The sequence below is a fragment of the Rhagoletis pomonella genome, unplaced genomic scaffold, assembly GCF_013731165.1.
Source record: "Rhagoletis pomonella isolate Grant_MI unplaced genomic scaffold, Rhpom_1.0 Rhpom_scaffold_00007, whole genome shotgun sequence".
In the NCBI taxonomy this organism is placed as follows: domain Eukaryota; kingdom Metazoa; phylum Arthropoda; class Insecta; order Diptera; family Tephritidae; genus Rhagoletis; species Rhagoletis pomonella.
In genome coordinates, this window is record NW_023458561.1 from 43,783,756 (window position 1) to 43,802,742 (window position 18,987).

The 18,987-nt window shown below is 36.1% G+C and overlaps 1 protein-coding gene across 1 annotated transcript; it reads left to right on the forward strand.

Moving 5' to 3' along the window:
* Nucleotides 1-6,059: 6,059 nt before the first annotated feature.
* On the forward strand, nt 6,060-17,539 carry LOC118742885. The gene is made up of 7 exons (XM_036475298.1): nt 6,060-6,470; nt 13,726-13,847; nt 13,919-14,668; nt 14,787-14,999; nt 15,101-15,514; nt 15,578-15,740; nt 16,987-17,539. The coding sequence occupies exons 1-7, from the start codon at nt 6,185-6,187 to the stop codon at nt 17,460-17,462; spliced, it is 2,424 nt and encodes an 807-aa protein (XP_036331191.1). The 5' UTR covers nt 6,060-6,184; the 3' UTR covers nt 17,463-17,539.
* Nucleotides 17,540-18,987: the final 1,448 nt, after the last annotated feature.

Here is an 18,987-nt window from a genome sequence, read left to right on the forward strand (position 1 = left end):
CTTTTGAAAATATGCAATCTAAAACAAATTTAAAAAAAAAGACAATGCGCAATATTTAAAAATAGTGTTATGTGGAGCACTCTACAATAATTTGAGTTACGAATTTTTTTTACGCCGAAGTTGAGTAAAATGAGTACATAACAAATTTACAAATTGTTAAAATTTTTTTTTAGAATTTTTTGAGTATGCAGTTTTGAAGCTCATTAAATTTTAGCTCAACAAAGGGCAAGTTTTAAGTTACTGCAAAATTGCGTTGATTTTTAATATTTTTAAGCAGGCAGCTTTTTGCACTTTTTTCTTATGGAAGAAAATGCGGAAAACCGTTTTCAAAGAAAAGTAAGCTTAAAACTTGCACTTTGCTATATTAAAATTTAATGGGCTACAAAACTGCAAACTCCAAAAAAAAATTTTGAAAAATTTCAAAATTTTTTAAATTTGTATGTACTCATTTTACTCAACTTCGGTGTAAAAAAAATGCATAACTCATATTATTGTAGAGTGCACCCCATAATACTTTACTTAAATATAGCACAATACTCAGAGCTACGATTGTGATTTTTTTTTTTTTTTATTTTTTGAGATGATATATTTTCAAAACTAATTTTTTTTTATCAAAAAAATTTGTATGTGAAAAATTTTTCAAGAAAAAAAATTTAAAAATATTTCTCTTCATAGAGAATTTTGACGTGTGTATGTGTGATTTTTTTTTCAAATTCTTTCCTTGCCGTGTTCTCGAGATATTTGGAAAACTATTATATCGATTTGTTTTTGTGTTTGTGCTGTAAAGTTTTCAAAAATGTATTAATCAAGCTCAAATTTCATATTTATTATTTATTATTTATGTTTATCCATCAACCCTAAAAAATTGAAGCAAATCAAATACATTTTGGTATGGAACGCCCCACATCACAGCGAACGGCAGTGCGCGCGAGTGACGAAAGCAGCCACAGTAGCATGCTGAAATGACTCGCTTATATATACACGAGATTTGGAAGTTCTTATCCAGACGTCCAATTGACATGTTTGAGACATCGTTGGAAAGGTCTTGCAGAGTGTGTCCAGAAAATGTATTCAAGCTTCATAAACGATTAACAGGATTCTTAAAAATTAGGCTAAAGTGTTGCGAAACAAAAAACGTATTTTTTGCTTTTGCCGGTTTAAGGGGGCATGTAGGTACACCCAACATATTTGGTGTTATTCTATAGGCCAATACCTTGCAAACGATACCTTATATATTGAGTTCCGGCTACTATTTGGAAAGATGTAGAGCTAAATGTGTTTTGGTTCGTGTCTCCACTACGAGATGCTTTGGTATGTATGGGCGTCTGTACGTACCATCATTTCATTTTTTTTCAAACTTTCAGGAATTAAAGTACACAAAAAACTAGGAAGGTTTTGTTCCAGGATGTTTTGATTCGCATGCCTGTGTGGGCGTGGCTGCTGCCTGAAATTCGAAAAAAGGCAATTTTTTAAACTACCACTGAGGCCGCACTACTAAGTTCATGTCATTTAAATGGGTATCAGTAGAAGGGTCTTCAAACAAGCTATCTAGCGCTGTCTTTTGTGTTTATAAAATACAAATATGTCATAACGTTATCGCCTGAAAATTAAAAATCGGGTTGCTGAAAATATACATTTCGGGCATTTTCTCAAAAACTGGTCAGTCGATTTTATTCTAGGTTTCCACAAATCTAGCCCAAAACCTTAGCTTTCGTCTGGTATATAGCTTATATCTGGGAAAACTCTTGTTGTGGAGATATTGCTATTCAAATTGAAAAAATGTTGCTCCAAAACGGGTCAAATGGTTAAAAATTAACATATCCGTCTAATTTGGTTGCTTTAAGTTATAAAAATAACATACCCAGTTCCCCGAAAAAATTGCCCATTCCCCGATTGCCACTTAAACCGAAATTCCCTGCAAATCGGGGAATTTTCCGCGAGTTGTCAAGTTGAAGGATGCAGCCGTGCTAATCACTTCGTACATGTCTTGGAAACCACAATTTATGTGTATTTTAGAGTTTTTTCAGTCACATGCCGAAATTGTAGCATTTTCCCCCATTTTAATTGCAGGTATGTACACAGTATTTAACTATGCTACATGGCTTTATCACCCGCACTTAACCTAGCTGGGAAGACGCGTACAATATTAGCTACAGTTGTACATAAATATGTATGTATGAATGCATTTAGTTCACCCAATGTGCCGCTACTACTTACATACATACATATGTATAAATTGCCACTGAGCAAAACTACTTGAGAAAAAAGCATTAGTTTAATAGCACGAGCGCAACATCGTACACGTGATAGAAGTAAAACTTGTTAGAAAAAGCACATGTGTGCGCCCCACACCCGGTAGAAATCTTAACAAAAATAAACTACGAGATTATCAGACGAATACAGTTGTTTATTGTTTCCAAAGTTGGTACCAAGTTGATAAGTTTTTATCATTTCTCATATTTTTTTTTTTATTTTTTCGAATACAAAGGATATGATCATTATTTTCGCTTTATTCCGTATTCGAGAAATTATGTGTTTCAATGGACACATCGATTTGAATACATAATTTAGATTTAGATAATATTTTTAGCAATTTATTTGAGAAAAATAAAACTTTTAGATTATTGTTATGAATTTTCGTCGATTTTAAATTTGCTACCCCAAAATAACTGATATCAAATAAAACACCTCTTCGAGGTAAAATTTTCGAGTGACGAAAGCTGAACTAGAAACACAAAATTTATGATATCAATTTCGTGACGAAAATTATACGCATTTTTTAACTGCCTTTGAAACGTACGGAAAATCTTTTTTTATTTATTCGGAACGTTGAGAAATTCCGTTTATTGCTAGAAACACAATTAAAACAAAACAGAACTTTTGCAACGATTCGTATGAATAAAAAAAAAAATTCCCGTACGTTTCCAAGGCAGTTAAAAAATGCGTATAATTTTCGTCACGAAATTGATATCATAAATTATGTGTTTCTAGTTCAGCTTTCGTCACTCGAAAATTTTACCTCGAAGAGGTGTTTTATTTGATATATGTTATCTTTTAGTAATATCACTTTTGGCTGCCTAAATCGTCTAAATCTAAGTAAGTGCGGCGTAGCACAATATGTACATATATTTTGCATCACATCATCATATCTCATTCTGTCATATAAATATATGCTCGTTTGATATCACATGGCATCGCTGTTCCATTTGCCAGACTTGCGCTGTACTTCGGAACGATTGCAAATTTCACAATCACATCACACATTCCTCCCGAATTCCAGTCATTCCCTGTTTTCAGTGCAAGAGTGCAAGCTTTATAAGTATTAGGTACTAAACATAAACAAAGATTTGTACTAAAATGGAAACAACGTGAAAAGCAAAACTTAAATTATTGCCGCAACAAGTGATGTTCCATCCTGTAGTTGGATGTACATATGTATGTATGTATGTAGCTTCAAGCTCTCTGTTTATATTTTTTATAGAGAGTGTTGAGTAGAGTGAAAATATGAACACTCCAAATGTGCGCTATTGCAAGGTGATTTTTTAGCAGCAAGAGTTTGAAGGCAACTGAAGGCAAATGAAATTTCGGTTTGCAAACAATGGATTTTGTTAGAAATTTGATTAAGTGCTACTCGATGGGTAACAAAAAATAATAATAAAAAATAAAACAAAGGTTGGAAAAATGTATGCTAAAAACTTTATTATTTTCAATTTAACTACCACAGCAAGCTGGATATTTGTGGATAATTAAATTTTTAATAAATTGAGTGCGAATAATTTGCAATAATCGTTGTTGATAGAAAATATATTTTGTCATTTTTGATAGAAAATGGCTTTGTCAAAATTAGTCATGGAGCGATGCTCAGTTGAACAACGCATAAAAGTGATCAAAACGCTGCTCCTGATGTTTCAAAAAAAACAAACAATCATCATGAGCGATGAAGCACATTTTCATCTGAACGGACACGTTAATAAAATAAACTGCACCCACTGCAGGCAAAAACATGCGCTCGCAATGAGTTACTGTTTGGAGTAGTTTTTGGGCAGGGATTTTTTCTGGCATGATTGAAGGTGCTGCCACATATTTTATTGTCACATTCCCACTTTTAGCGATCGCTTGTTTGTGGTAGTGCCAACCTCTGCTTATGATTGTCACTGTGCCATGGTTTTGTATAAAGTTTTTGTAAAGTTGCTTACCACACTTACGATTGCTATAAATTTTGCTTCCATTTTTTAAGATTTTCTAACTTGGTGTCTTCAAACTAAAAACAAAAGCCCCAAACACGCACGAAGCACCAAACTATTTTCGCGTTTTGAAAACCCACTAAATTTCGTGCAAAAAGCATCAAGTTGGCAACAGTGAATGTAAACAAAAGTATTGTATGACGTCAGCGATTGGATGAATGCTGTCAAATCGACGAAGAGAGGGTTAGCAGTTTGCGAATGGTGCGACCTTTATTTTCTGGATCATGGCGGAAAGGTTTTTCTGCGCAAAAATATTGTGGATGGCGAGTTTACATTTCCCCTGCCAAACTCCTAATTCTACCCCATTTTTCAATGGATTCCCAGGGGTCTGTAGAGGGGTCAGGGAGAGCAAGAACAACTTTTTCTAAAGTTCGAACAGTGCATTTCCCAATTAATTTTTTGGCTGCGGCCTAACTTCACTTTTCACAATGAATAAAAACCGCTCCTTACTTCTCTTGACCAAATGAATAATGCTATTTTTTGATTGCGATTGCGATCTTAATACACGCGGTCATAATTCACAGATCCGGTCCATCATTTCTTATTCTGGTACTTATTTACAAACATCGGACCAAAGTTAAAATACCATTTCATGTTCTTAAAAGGCATAAAAACATAAAAATGTGTGCGTAAATATATATGTATCTATATATGGATTGAGCATCCATTTATGGAAAGAGGGTATATATGTACAAGCATACATACATGCATACAAATATACGTTTGTATGAGAATACTAAAAAAATCTACGCAAAAATACCATAAAAATGCAATAATTGTTAGCTACCTAACTACGTTCATAGATATACATAAGTACAAAAATATGTACATATGTATTTATATACATCTGCATGTTTTGCAAACAAACCCACCTACACCTTACTAAATACTCATCAAAGCTCCAACCCAAATTCACAACCATTTTGCTCGTTCCGTTTTCTACGTTCATTTTCAGCTATATTCACCACCCCCACTCCTCCAACAATACGTCAACACAGCCAAATTGCTTGGCAACTCTATGCAAAACAACCGGCATCCAAAAGTTTGTTTTGTTTCTGTTTAATGCGCACAGAGCCATTCGCTGCGCAGCTCCCCCAAACAAAAACGAAGCACGAAGAGCAAAATTGAGTACTGTAGCAGGAGCGAGTAGCGCCTGTGCAAAAGGCTGCTAGCCGCCACCACCAACACACACACACAAAACAACGGTCACACACACAGCCAGCCATGACGTGCCTGCGAGTAATTCTGTCGGTTTGTTTGTGCCCTGGCTACGTGTTTGCCACAGCAACAGCCAGCAAGCGGAGCACTAAGCTTCGTATGAATAGGAAAAAGTATACGAGGGATAAGTGCGCGCACATAGCTGGCTACGTGTATATAATCGCTCATACAAACGTATTTATGTGTGAATGTACGTATGTTTACAATGAAAATGGCAACGAGAAGGAAACCTTAGTTAGAGTAGCAGAGTCAGGCAGGAGGAGGGATTATTTTATGCTATACTTGGACTGAGTTCAGTTGGCTGGCCTTAAGTGAGGCTAGCTGAAGTGGCAGCGGGGAATGAATTTGTGCGCTTTTTTATTGCTGTTTTTTCTGGGTAGTTGTTTTTGTTACTGGTGATTTGGTGTTGTTGAAGACTCACACACACACACACCCTCCCATATATACGCACACATTGAAGCGATTTTATATAATGCGCTCGTATACGTATACGGGCGTACGTATTTTGAATTTGTATGTATGTATGTGTGTACATATGTATTAAAGGCAGAGCGACGACAATCGATACACTGGCCTGAGTCAGTCGTACTTTGGCTTTCGAGCGGTACATGCTGTATTTTACCGTTAAATAGAAGTGATTTGCTTTTTTCTGCACAGGCAACGGTTTATTGATTTTTCACAGAAATAGTGTTTTAGATTCTATTTAGGCATTTTTGGGTGAAATGACTACGCCCGAGATTGTTGTAAAAACTGAAGTGGATTTCGATTACATTGCGAATTATACGGGTGATGGAGATACACAGAATTCACAAAGTTCACAGAGCGCTGTGTATAACACAAAGCCATCCTGCTGCAACATTGGCGTGCAACACAGCGCTGCACAGCTGGAAACGGGGCGTTCACAATATGGCGTTCATGGAATGCAAGTCGATGGTGATAGCGATGAGACGAGCTTAATGAAGTTGTTGAAAGAGTTTGATTTGGAAATACTATTCACAACATTGAAGTGTAAGTTTTCTGTAACTAAGTTAGTAAAGCCATAAGAAAGGGTTTGTAAGTATTTTCACACATATACACAAGTAGCTATCCACAAGAAGCCGAAATATAAATTAATATGTATATCTACAATAGGGTGGTCTTTAAAATCAAATTAACGATTTTTTTACAGTTTCAACCCTCAATCGGTAATACCGCGGTCACAGATATCACATATAAATTTTAGTCTCGATTGTAGTTGGTTAAGGCGTGTCGCACAGAGGTCAAACTTGACATTCCTCCATAGAGACTCAAAAAATTAAATTTTTTTTTCATTTAATACCCAAAATCGATACTCGCAAAGTCGTAGATATCACATATAAATTTTGGTCCCGATTGGAGTCGTTTAAGACTTCTTCACCCCTGTGATATCTTCTACTATAGTAGCAGGGGTTGAGGGTATGATGTAGAAGGGCATACTTCCGAGTATACTTCTGCCATAAAAAGCTTCTTATGAGGTACAGTAAAGGTGTAGATCTCCCCATTTGTTTCACAACATCAGGCAGCAAAATTCAAATTGGAAGAGAAGCTCGCCCAAACCTGCTGAAAACGTTTAAGCGCCAAACATTCATTCATTTGACTGAAATATGAAATACTGTTCCAGCCCCAAATAGCCTAGGATATAAATTTAAAACCATTTAGGGGTTTCACTAAACTGTAAAAGCTCCGAAAACTTCGAAAAACACAAAAATTTTATTAAGGGGTCAAGATTTGTATGAAATGAAAAAAAAACACCAGTTTGTTCGATCAAAAAATCTGGTTTGTTTGGTATTACAAAAATAAAGTTTAAAAAAAAAACCTGCACAATCAAGAAAAAACCGGTGGAAACCGGTTTCGAAAAACCGAGTCCATCACCCTATTGCATATGTATAGAAGATATATTTGTATATACATATGTATATGTACTTATTTATACTTTAATGCAGGTAGCAACTAGAGTAGATGCAATGCACGCAGTCCTATGCATAGGTGCTACATGTTGACATATATACATATAAAGTGAAACCTTTACTTGCGGACAACTGCAATGAGCGGACACCTCTCACAATCGGATAGAAGTCCTAGAGCCAAGTTTCATGTGGCGTTACTAGAACAATTTGCCCTACATAAACCGGACACTCCAAAAGTATTTGATTTTTCTGGTCTCATCATCTCTTGTATAAGGAATTGGACGTCTCAGAAATGGAGGAATAAAAAATATCACTGAACAAAAATGGAAAGTAAACATAAAAAAATACTTCTCATAAATGGACACGAGAGCCTTATCTGCGGACAACGCACACATCGCCAGAGTTCAGTATAAAGTGGCCAAGAGTCAAGTATGGAATTTGATTCACAAATTTTTTTTTACGATGTACAGATAAACAGAAGTAGTTAAAAAAAAATTAAGAATAATGTATGAATGCCCCTCGTATTATGATTCACAGCTTGGAAGATAGTTGAGTTGTAAGTTGTAAATTAGCATCGTGGGACACAACTCAACTCAAATCTGAAAACATAGCTGTCTGGCACAAGGACTTAAGTTACATATTATACCTGGAATAAGCTTAGGATCGAAATGGTTTTTGCGTCATTTTATTTCTAATTATATATACTTTAGTACTATTATACGCAAATATGCGGCATTTGACTTTAAGTCGTTCATAATTGGTTTTAAACGTGCTCATCACTATGAAATTTAAGAACAGGTAAAAGCAGGAGGAGCATCGGTCACACCACACTGAAATTTTGTGTGGATACCATACTAACACAACTACTTACTATAAGGTAAATATAAATGAAATTGGACTAGGAGCCGTACACCTCTGAAATTTAAAATCAGCTATAACATAGAAACTGATATTTGGCTAACTTATGCTGATGTTAGGGATACTAAGGAAAATTGTAGACCAGCAGGAGAACATATCTAAATTTCAGCAGATAAAGTTGAAGATTTGAGGATGAAATAAAGAATCTGCAATTACACACGGAAGTGCTTGAAAACGTGCGAATTACATGCATATATCAGTAATTATGTATGACATTAATCAATGGAAAAATGCTCTACGCCATCACTGAGACAAAATCAATGCAACCTTATCCAATATGTCACGCAACACCAAAACAATTGAATACTATCACAAGCAGCAATAACAAAACTTAAACTTAACGAAACATATTTTTATAAGTCCGCTGAACTTCTGCTACTGAATCGGAAGCTGAAGAGAATGACCTTGTGGAACTGAATATTACTAAAAGGAACCATCAGGTTAAGGATTAATTTAGGCCTATTTAAGGAGCGAATTTTAGGGGAGTTTACTGATGTCTTAAATTTTTTGGAAGTGATATTCAACAGGCCTTCTGAATTTATAAAACATGATACTAAATTTACCATTTGTCACCTCAAAAACAACCACCAAACAAATTTCAAATAAATAAAACAAATTAAAAAGAAAATATTCCCACCATATTGGATTCAACATTTCTAGTTTTTAATTCCAAGTTTGTCTTTGCAATCAGCGGATACAAAAAACCCTTAGTAATAAGGTTGAAGCTAATCCGATCGATTTTCAACATATCGTTTACCATTTTGAGTTTCCTTAATTTTATTTCTGAAGAATATATATATACATAGATGTACATTAGTTAACATAGGCTTAAATCTTAGTATCAGATCGATATAAAACGTTAACTTCATTCATATCTATTAAAAGCAGTCATTACGTAAAAAAATGTAAAAGTTTACTTTCAGTCTTGTGGTTCAAGTCCCATAACCGGACACTCCCCGTAGGCGGACAAAAAATGTGGAACCTTAAGTGTCCGGTTGTAGGAGGTTTCACTGTATCTGCATATACATTCACTCACATAAGCATACGTATATAGATATCGTCACCTGAAATGCAAAAAAAAAAACGTAACAAACATCATCGTTGAAATGCAAACAATCAACCAATAAAAAATTCAAAATTCACTTTTTGGTTTACATATATGATGGATTTCATCGAATTACAACTCCCCACACCATTTTATGAAAAATTTTAAAATAGTAGTCACGACTTTTTCCGTTAGTTGTTGTTAGTCTTTTTGCATTTCAGGTGACGATATGTATCTTCATTTATGTTTTCCAAAATATCTATCTACCTTTTGTACTTTTTTCTGTCTAATATTCTGTATAAATGGATTTGTTGTTCCATAGGCCTATCCCAAGAATTTATTCATACAAATGTACATACAAGCAAATATGCATATGGATGTACAAATGTATGCAGAAAAGCGAAAATCCAAACAGCAGCAAAAAATTTTACTTAAAAAACTAAAAAAGAGCGCGTTTATATGTACATACATTCATACTTAAATGCAAACACATCTACGTACCTACCTACCTAACTACGCTCACTGCACACTCATCTAAACTCATTGTTAAATATTGTGTGTACATATTTACATCGTTTTTTTTTACCTACTGTCTGGTATTATATACTCCCATTTATGCATGTCAGTATAAACATCCTTACATAAATACATATATGTATGTATGTACTATGTAAATACATACTCACTGGCTTGCTGACAAAGGCCAGACAAAAATGCCTCATGTTATTGTTTCTTATTTTTTTTTGCATTTGCCTTTTCCTTCGGCACGCCGGTTACCTCTCGTCCACAACGCCTTACAAAACATACATCCACACACAAATGTTGTCTTTCTACTTTGCTCACTTACTTGTTTGTATGCATTGCGATGAGCGTATGCTCCCAGGTTGCTTGCTGGTCGCTTAACAATCAAGCGATTTCGTATTATAACTACACGGGTGACGCTGCATGTACGAGGTGCATGGAGGTAGTACAGCTAAATAGCGGCAATTGTAGTCTGTTGAGAGAGCAACAATGTGCGCATGTCAACTTTTTTGTTTTGGTTCAAAGCCGGTTTTTCGCTATGCCTGACTCTTCTCAGTTATTTTTGTTTGATTCTTTGCATGCATGCGTTTGGGTATCACGAGAACATGTTGCGCTGGGACGGTCAGCGATGGAGAGCTGTCGCTGGGTAGTATGGCTGGAATTGGACCAGCGTAAACAATAACATGTGCAACATACACACATAAGTACATGTGTACGTGCATGCACTTATATTTTTGTATTAAAAGAAGTCATCTGATGTGATGTGATGCGATGTGCAATGTGATATCATGCGATGCAACTTACTGTGGTTTTGGGTCGAATATTTTTTATCCAATTTAAATAAATATACTCAGTGCAACCAAAAAACTGAATGAATTTAAAGTGTGCGATAAAATATGGATGCATCAGAGACATCGCTATGAGACCACCAAACCACTGGACTAACCGCTGACATGCAAGTTCTCGGCATGTGACTGCTTCGATGTTTAAATTACTATTTTTATATTAGTTAAAATCAGGGACCGAGGACAAAAGGCATAATCAAAACTAAATGTCGTTCTTGGAGTTTTATTCCCAAGAACGCTTAAATCCCAAACCGAAGTGAGAACAAAACTTTCGAGAGTATTTTCTCAAGAACGAAAGTGAGAACAAAACTTTCGAGAATATTCTCAACAGGAAGTATATAAGAACAAACCCCAAAGTGAAGAAAATGCGAACAATACTTTCGGGAAGACTGTTAAGAGAACAAAATGCTATAAAAAGTCTTCGGAACGTTTTGGCAAAGAACAAAATTGGCACAAAAGTCGAAGGTTCGTTCTCTCCAATAATAATTTGGGAACTAAATTCTCAGGAAGTTCTGACATAGAACGAAAAGGAAACAAATAATATCTTAACTATTTGCGACGAATAGAAGTGAGAGCAACATTCTTCCCATAGCGCTGCATAATATTGAAATTATTGAATATTAAAATTAATAAAAAAGGGACTGAAAGTTAATGATGCAAATTAAGTAAACGAAAGACTTAAGACACGAACTTTTCTTGCATAGAAAATGAAAACTCGTTCTGTAAATAGACAATTCATCCTAATGATAAACGATCTGCTAGTTGACATGATCCAGCTTTCTTATGGCTTAAAATTAATCATCAGGGTTTGTTGGTTGGTTGTAGTGCCTCCCAAGTTATCCTTAGGATTCAATTAGCGCATAGTAGCACCATTTTGTTGCACTCCTCGCGGACAATTATATTCCTCCGTATCCTATCTGTCAAGCATTTGTGCAGTGCAAACAAACCAATTTGATCCGCTTATAAACTTATTCATATCGCTTATTGTTGCACTAGATAAGTCCGCTAAGTCCATCAGGGTTCTCACTGATATAATTTTTCATCCCAATATGCAGACGCACCCCTCATTCTAAATGGTAAGTTTTCAAATCTTTAGTTCGGATTTTGTTCTTTATGGAAACGTTTACGAAAATTAAGTTCTCTTTTCGTTCCATATCAAACTGCTCTCAAAAATTTTGTTCGCATTTGGTTCTTTTGCGCGAACGTTGTTGACATTACATTTTGTTCTCGGGCAGAACCAGTTTTTCGAATCTATTGCACGAGGAAATTCAGTACGTGAGAGGTCGTTATGCAGGGTTATGCGAAAGAGAGTACACTGCCGGAACAAAGTATTGGCACAGCTAATTTTTCACAATATATGCAACAATTTTTATTCTAATATATTTCCCCCAATTTTGTATAAAAATATGGTTCATTCTACAACAATAATCATAAAAATATAATTCCTAAACTTTGTGCAAAACTCGCGAAAATTGAGCAAATTTTAAAATTTTTAATCAGATTTATTAGAATTTTTTGAGTACGCAAATTGGTAGCCCAATCTATTATGATGATTATTATGATAAAGTACAAGTTCTAAGTAGCTGGGAATTACCGTTGATTTTTCGCAATTTTTTCACGCAGTTTCTTCCATACAAAATTTGTTTTTCGAAAATACTTTACATGAAAAATGCAAAACACCTTCAACAAAAAATTTCCAAAAATCAATGCGATTTTTGACTAACTCTGAAATTGCATACTCAACAAAATTCTAAAAAAATCTGATTAAAAAGTTGAAAATTTGCATGAAAATTTCCTGAATTTGAGCGAGTTTTACATAAAGTTTAGGAACTATATTTTTGTGTTTTTTTTGTTGCAGGATGAACCATATTTTTATACAAAATTGGCGGAAGATTATTAGAATAAAAATTGTTGCATATATTGTGAAAAATTTTCTGTGCCAATACTTTGTTCCGGTAGTGTATTTATACGAACAACCCCTTAAATTTGGAGCCATTATAGGACAAGATACGTGAACTCCCTCCAGTTTTTGTGTGAAAAAATAATCGAACATTTCCCAGAAAATATACATAGTTAACTATATTTAAGAAATGTGGGTTTTCACGTTTAAGGAAAAGACTGGAAATTTAAATATTAAGTACCACCCAAACTCATTTATAAATAGGTATGTAAGTACATAAATATGTATCTCGTAATATAATTATTTACAGGTTTTCGTTTGGCTCACAAATGCGCACAGCTGAAATTACAATTACCTTTACCATCGTCATTGCCATTACCATAACCATTACCTTTAAAATTACCATTACCATTACCATTATCATTAATATAACCATTACCATTACCATAACCATCACGATTACCATTGCCATTGCCATTACCATTACCTTAGATACTGCTATTATCATTACTGCTGCCCATACCATTACAATTACGATTATTACCAATACCTTTATCATAAAATTTGGCATGCCCATTACCACTACCATTACTACTGCCATTACCATTACAATTACTATTGTCATTGCCATTGCCATTTCCATTACCATAACCATTAACTTAACCATTACCCATTACCATTACATTACCCATTGCCATAATCATTTCCGTTGGCGTTTTCCGAGAAAATTCTTATCTTCTATTGTTTAAAATGGTCTAGTTTTCTCTATTTTTTCAATACCCGTCGTAACTGTGCTGTTGCAATATTTGCAAAGTGAAATTCGTATCTATGGAACTACGTTTTAACCGATTCGATAAGAAATATAAAGAGGGAATGTGTGAGAAAGCTTTATAATATATATAACTTTATTTTTAAAGTAAATGTTAAAGATTTATTATTACATTTCTGTGGTTAAAATGTGGAAGAATCGCCTTTGTATACCCAGTAATCTACAAAAAGCTTATTTTATTTATATCCATATACTCGGGTATCCTATAAAGTTCAGCACCCACATACAACAATATGTACATATTTTGAGAATAACTCATTTCCCCGTTCATTTTTGTAGTGAACGACATCACTTTTCGCAGCTTAAAGTATCTAACCGTTGACGACATAAATGCTGCCATACGACACCTTGGCTATCGAGCCGAGTTTCGAGAAAAACTCTTCGCCTGGCGAAATGAAAAGGTGAATCCGAAATTAACGCTATCAGAATTCGAAGAAAAAATATTCTTGTGTTTTTTTTCTCTCTCCAACAGTTTCCTACAATAGACAACAATAAACCGATTTTGACAGCCGCCCAACAGTTGATGGCGCCCACAAATGTAGCAACCAAAAGAACGCCCACTTCAATTGTAGCACCCGCAATATCCGTACAATCACTACAACAACTACAAGCTACACCGAATAGCTTGCAAACAGTCACAGCCAATGCGACCACCAACAATGCCATAGCAACTCCAACCGTCACACCCAGCAATGTTGTCGGTTCTTCCGTCCCTGCGGGGATAACAACCACACCAACAACAGGATCGGCGACCATTATCAAACGCAACATGGCACCAGCTGAGGATTTCCTGAGTATGCTGCCGGGCGTAAGTGGCACAACCGCGCGCATGAGTAATAATATGCCTGCCGTTGTGTTAGAGCCGACATTAGATTCACGCGGCGCATTCAGCTTTATGCCGCAATCGGCCAAAGCACCAAAACGACACTCAATGGCAACGATAAACACGCCAACAACAACCGTAACACCAACAACGACAGCAATCGCAGCGACAATGGCGACAAGAGCTTCGACAAAAACCATAAATGCCGAGCAGAATTTTATGTTGACGATTGGAGGTGTCGCCGGCGAGGGTAGTAGTAATGCAAGTGCAAGTGGGAGCAGAGTTGCAAATGTGAGCGGCAACAGCAGCAGCAACAATGTTGCGGAATTAGGGCATGGTGGGAGCAGCGGAATGGGTTATTCACCCAAGGGGCCATTGATTATGAACTGTGCCAAAGTGGTAGGTGGATAGAAAGAGACGAGCTGGCTTTGAGAGATACTCGTATTTCATGTGCTTTGCTTTTTGATTTGTGCATTCTGCTTTTGTGACTGCATTAATTTCACATGTGTTTTTGTAGGACACGGTGAAGGTGCTGCAGAGCTCACATATCGGCCAACGCATCAACCAATTTTACAACAAAAATGGCTACCTTGAGAATCATCAGCGCAATGAAATTGTACGCCTCATTGTCGCCGATGTGATGCGTCAGGGGGAGACGCTGTGTCCAAAGGATCTGCGTGCAATTTTGAGTGATATCATAACGCTATTTCCCAATGAGCAGGCCGCAGCGGTAAGTACCCGTGGCTATGTGATGTGCTATTGTGTGGAGTGTGGAAAAACCTAATTTATGCTGAAAATTTTTCACTTCTCTCATTTCGGCTATGCCTGCAGGATTACTACTTTATCTACCGTGGCGGCAAGGGCAACCCACTGGGGCGCCTCTATCAACGCTACTCCAATGAGAATGTCAAGCGTCGTCGTATGATACGCCTCAGTGATGATGAGGACTGCAGCACCTATGACGTTGATATGACGCAGCAAATGAGCAGTAGCAGCAATCTAATGGACGATGACGACACCATGTCTACGTATCCACCAGACTTGCCGGGTCAGGTGCCACGCGTTGATGAGATGACTGCGCTGGCTTTAAAGCAGCTACTCACCACAGATCATTTTAGTTGGGAGGAAGTTTGCGATAAGTGGATACAAACGTGGGCACTGCGGCAGAAGGAATTGCAGCAGAGCGGCTTGGCGGATCTGCTGACCAATTGGTCCAAGTTGGGTGATCCACGTGCAGCAGAGTTGGTATGTACGGAGGTGATTTTGTTTAAGGCATTATTTGAAACGTATTTTGATTTTTTTTTTTAGTATAAAATCGACTTTCGTCATGTTTACCCGGAAAAGGAAAACCTATTGATTGCCAAATGGGATGAGTATATCAGGAAAGTAACGTCGCAGTTTGATAAGAAACTCAATCAAGATGATTTAAAAAAACTCTACAAATATTGTAAAATGGGCATGGCCAGCAAAGGTGAGTAGACAATGGGACGGTTTGAGCCCTTTTCGATACTACATATTCTGTCTATTCCCGGAGAGATTTCGCTATTTTAGAAATTTTTCGTGAGCGTCTAACATGTTTCAAGGGTTGTCCGGGATTTTTCGGATTTTCCGGACTAATTCGAGATTTTAGGTACTATTTTGGGATTATCGGGAGTAATTCGGGATTTTAAATACTAGTTCGGGATTACTATTGTATGCAGCCTCTAGCAGTGTTCAATAGCTTTCCGAGATTTTTCGGGACTTTTTGAGGTTTCAGACTCGTTGAGATTAATTCGGGGTTGTCTGAACTAATTTAGGATTCTAGGGGCTTATTCAAGGTTTTAGGGACTATTTAGCGATTAACGGGAGTCATACATTTTTTGATGAGATTTCATAGGATTTTTCGGTACTTTGCCCTGTTTCAGGCCTAATTAAGTACTTTCGAACCAATTCGGGATTATCGGACCTAATTTGCGATTTTCGACTTCTTCGAGGTTTTAGGGAATGTTTAGGGAATATCGGAAACCAGTCGGAATTTATAACTAATTCCGGATTTTGATTACTAATTCGGGCTTACTATTGCATACAGCGGATAGCATTTTTTATGGGATTGTCGGAGGATTCTCGGAGCTTATTAGGGGTTTAGGAATTTTTTGGGGATTATCGAGTCATTCGGAATTTGTAACTAATTCGGGATTTTAGGTACTAATTCGGGATTACTATTGTATAAAGCCGCTAGAATTTTTTTAAGGGATTATTCGGACCTTGGTTCTCGAAAAATCGCAAGAGCTCCAGAAGAAATACCGAAAAAGAAACGAAAAGACAAATACGAGAAATGCAGTTAGTTCTCGAAAATACACAAAGTTTAACATAAAATTCAACATTTCCGAAATATCGCGAAAAGTAAGACAAATAATATCAGTGTCAACAATAAACCCACAAAAGTTTCCGAATGTCACACAGTCTCGGAAAACCTCTAATGGGTTTACGAAGGTATCGGAAAAGAAAAAAATAATAAAAAAAATAAAATAAAAAATCCGAAAAAACGAACTGCCTCGAAAAAATCCAAAAAAAAGCTTGAAATATCTCGGAAAATGCCAAGAAAGGCGAAACATCCTATTTAATTTTAAAAAATTTAAAGCAAACACTACAAATCAAACAAAACAAATTTTTATAACTACGAAAATCTATTCCTACCTACAATTTGCAATCAGCTACTTAAGTTCTCTCTTTTTCAGATGAAAAGGACTTCGTCTACGCCGTTGGTCTGACCGCTCTACTGCCTTGCACCAGCCGCTTCAAGGATCATTATGGCAAGCTTAGCATACGCGCCAATCTGACTGACAGTATCGATTCTTTTGTAATGCGTCTCAATTCGCTCGAGTCCTATGAATCCCGCTTGGATTTGTATAATCGCAAATATGGGCCAGTGAATCGCACCACGCAGCCATTCTTGGTGGTCATTATGCCCAATGAATGCACCATTTCGAAAATCTATGTGGCATTGGAAAATCATTTTTATTGCATGCAATCATTTTTGCAAGCACTCGATTTATGTTACAAGATTTATCACACCTGCGGTTTGAAATATCCCACTATGTGCGAGAATGTTTGGACATTTATACAACGATTTTTCTATGATATGACTGTGCCATGGGAGGCGAGAAATGCGAATTTGGTTTCATTGATGGTCTCTTTAACAATGCGAAATTGAGCGAGAGGAGAGAAATTATATTTATTACGTTATTTTAGGTTGAATAAAATTTTTTATGAAATTTTTTTCAATAAATGTTATGGTATTTAAACTGAATTGTTTTAATCTAAATTTAAATTTTTTTTCAGTAGGTATTTTTGTGTGACAGCTCTAAATTTAATGATTGCATCACCATTTGAGGATTTATTTCGCCGCTTTCGGTAAAAAAAAAAATGAATAATGTTGCCATCTGTCCGAAATTAAATATATATAAAAGAGGAAGTCTTCATCAATGTAATTTTTTCCGCTGTGTTGTCCAGTAAATAATGAATTTTAAGTTAGGCAACGAATCTGGAAATTTCAGGTCAAAATTCCAGGCCGAGATGTCTGGTCATACAGATTAAAGATAGAGGGCAGAGCAGTTGCGGGTGTCTTTGGACTTGCACCAAACTCTTCTATTACAGTGGTTACTTAGTCCACGATCTTTTTGACCGAGGTACTAGAAATCTCAATTTGTGACAAACTGAACCTAGAGAAGGGTTTAAAAGGCGCGTTTTTAGTTATCTTTTCCCTAATGACTAATTTAGCCAAATGCTCCTCTGTGCTATTTAGTTTCCTTATAAGGAATTCTATTGGCATTCATGACGCATCGAGCCAATATTGTAGTTACAAGATCATAGAAGGGAATAGGCCCCACTTAACCCAACGCAGACGGCAGTTTTCTGCAAAGAAGGCCTTGAAATTGAATTTTTAAAGGGAAGGCCTTCCGGATCGCGAATCGTTCGCCAAAAATAGAACCCCATGTCCTGCTTGGGACTAAAGAAAATGGAGAAGATGTAAGGCCCATTTACTTTGCACGCTTTAACATTATACCTATTTGAGTACTTATATTTCAATCACACACTCGTATTGTTTCTCAATAGAAATTGCAGCTGAATGGAATTGTAAAGTAACTAAAGAGGTAGAGAAATACATATGTCAGGAATATGGAAAAGTTTCTAAGTACAGAGCATACAGAGCGTCTTTCCAGTTTGACGTTAGAAACAGGCAGCCAAGTTGAGAAAGTGCAGCAACCAACAACAGCAAAAAAGTAGAGAATAAGGACAAAAAGAATATATAAGGCAAATATGAGAAAAGTTAAGTAAAAAAGAAAAAGTATAAACATCGAAAAAGTTCAATAAATAAAAAATGAAAATGGAAAAAATATGAAATAAATAAAATGATAAAAAGCAAGCGCGAAACCAACTCAAAGTTAATACATACATACATATGTTCATATATTTATTTATGCTTCCCCCAAAAAAAAAAAACATGCAGCTAGGAAAACAAACGGACAATACTTGCAGCAGCGAGTAGGAACAATAATAAAAAGTTACCCATCAAAAAAATCGAAAGAAAGAATTTTATATCAGGTGTAACGTATTTATATATATACGTATTGCCTTTCAATGTTTTGAAAAAGTTCTGCCTGCAGCTGAAAAGTGCAGTCAACAAAGCGAGTGACAATATGGCAAATAATAAGACGAACAAAAGTAAAGTGAATAGC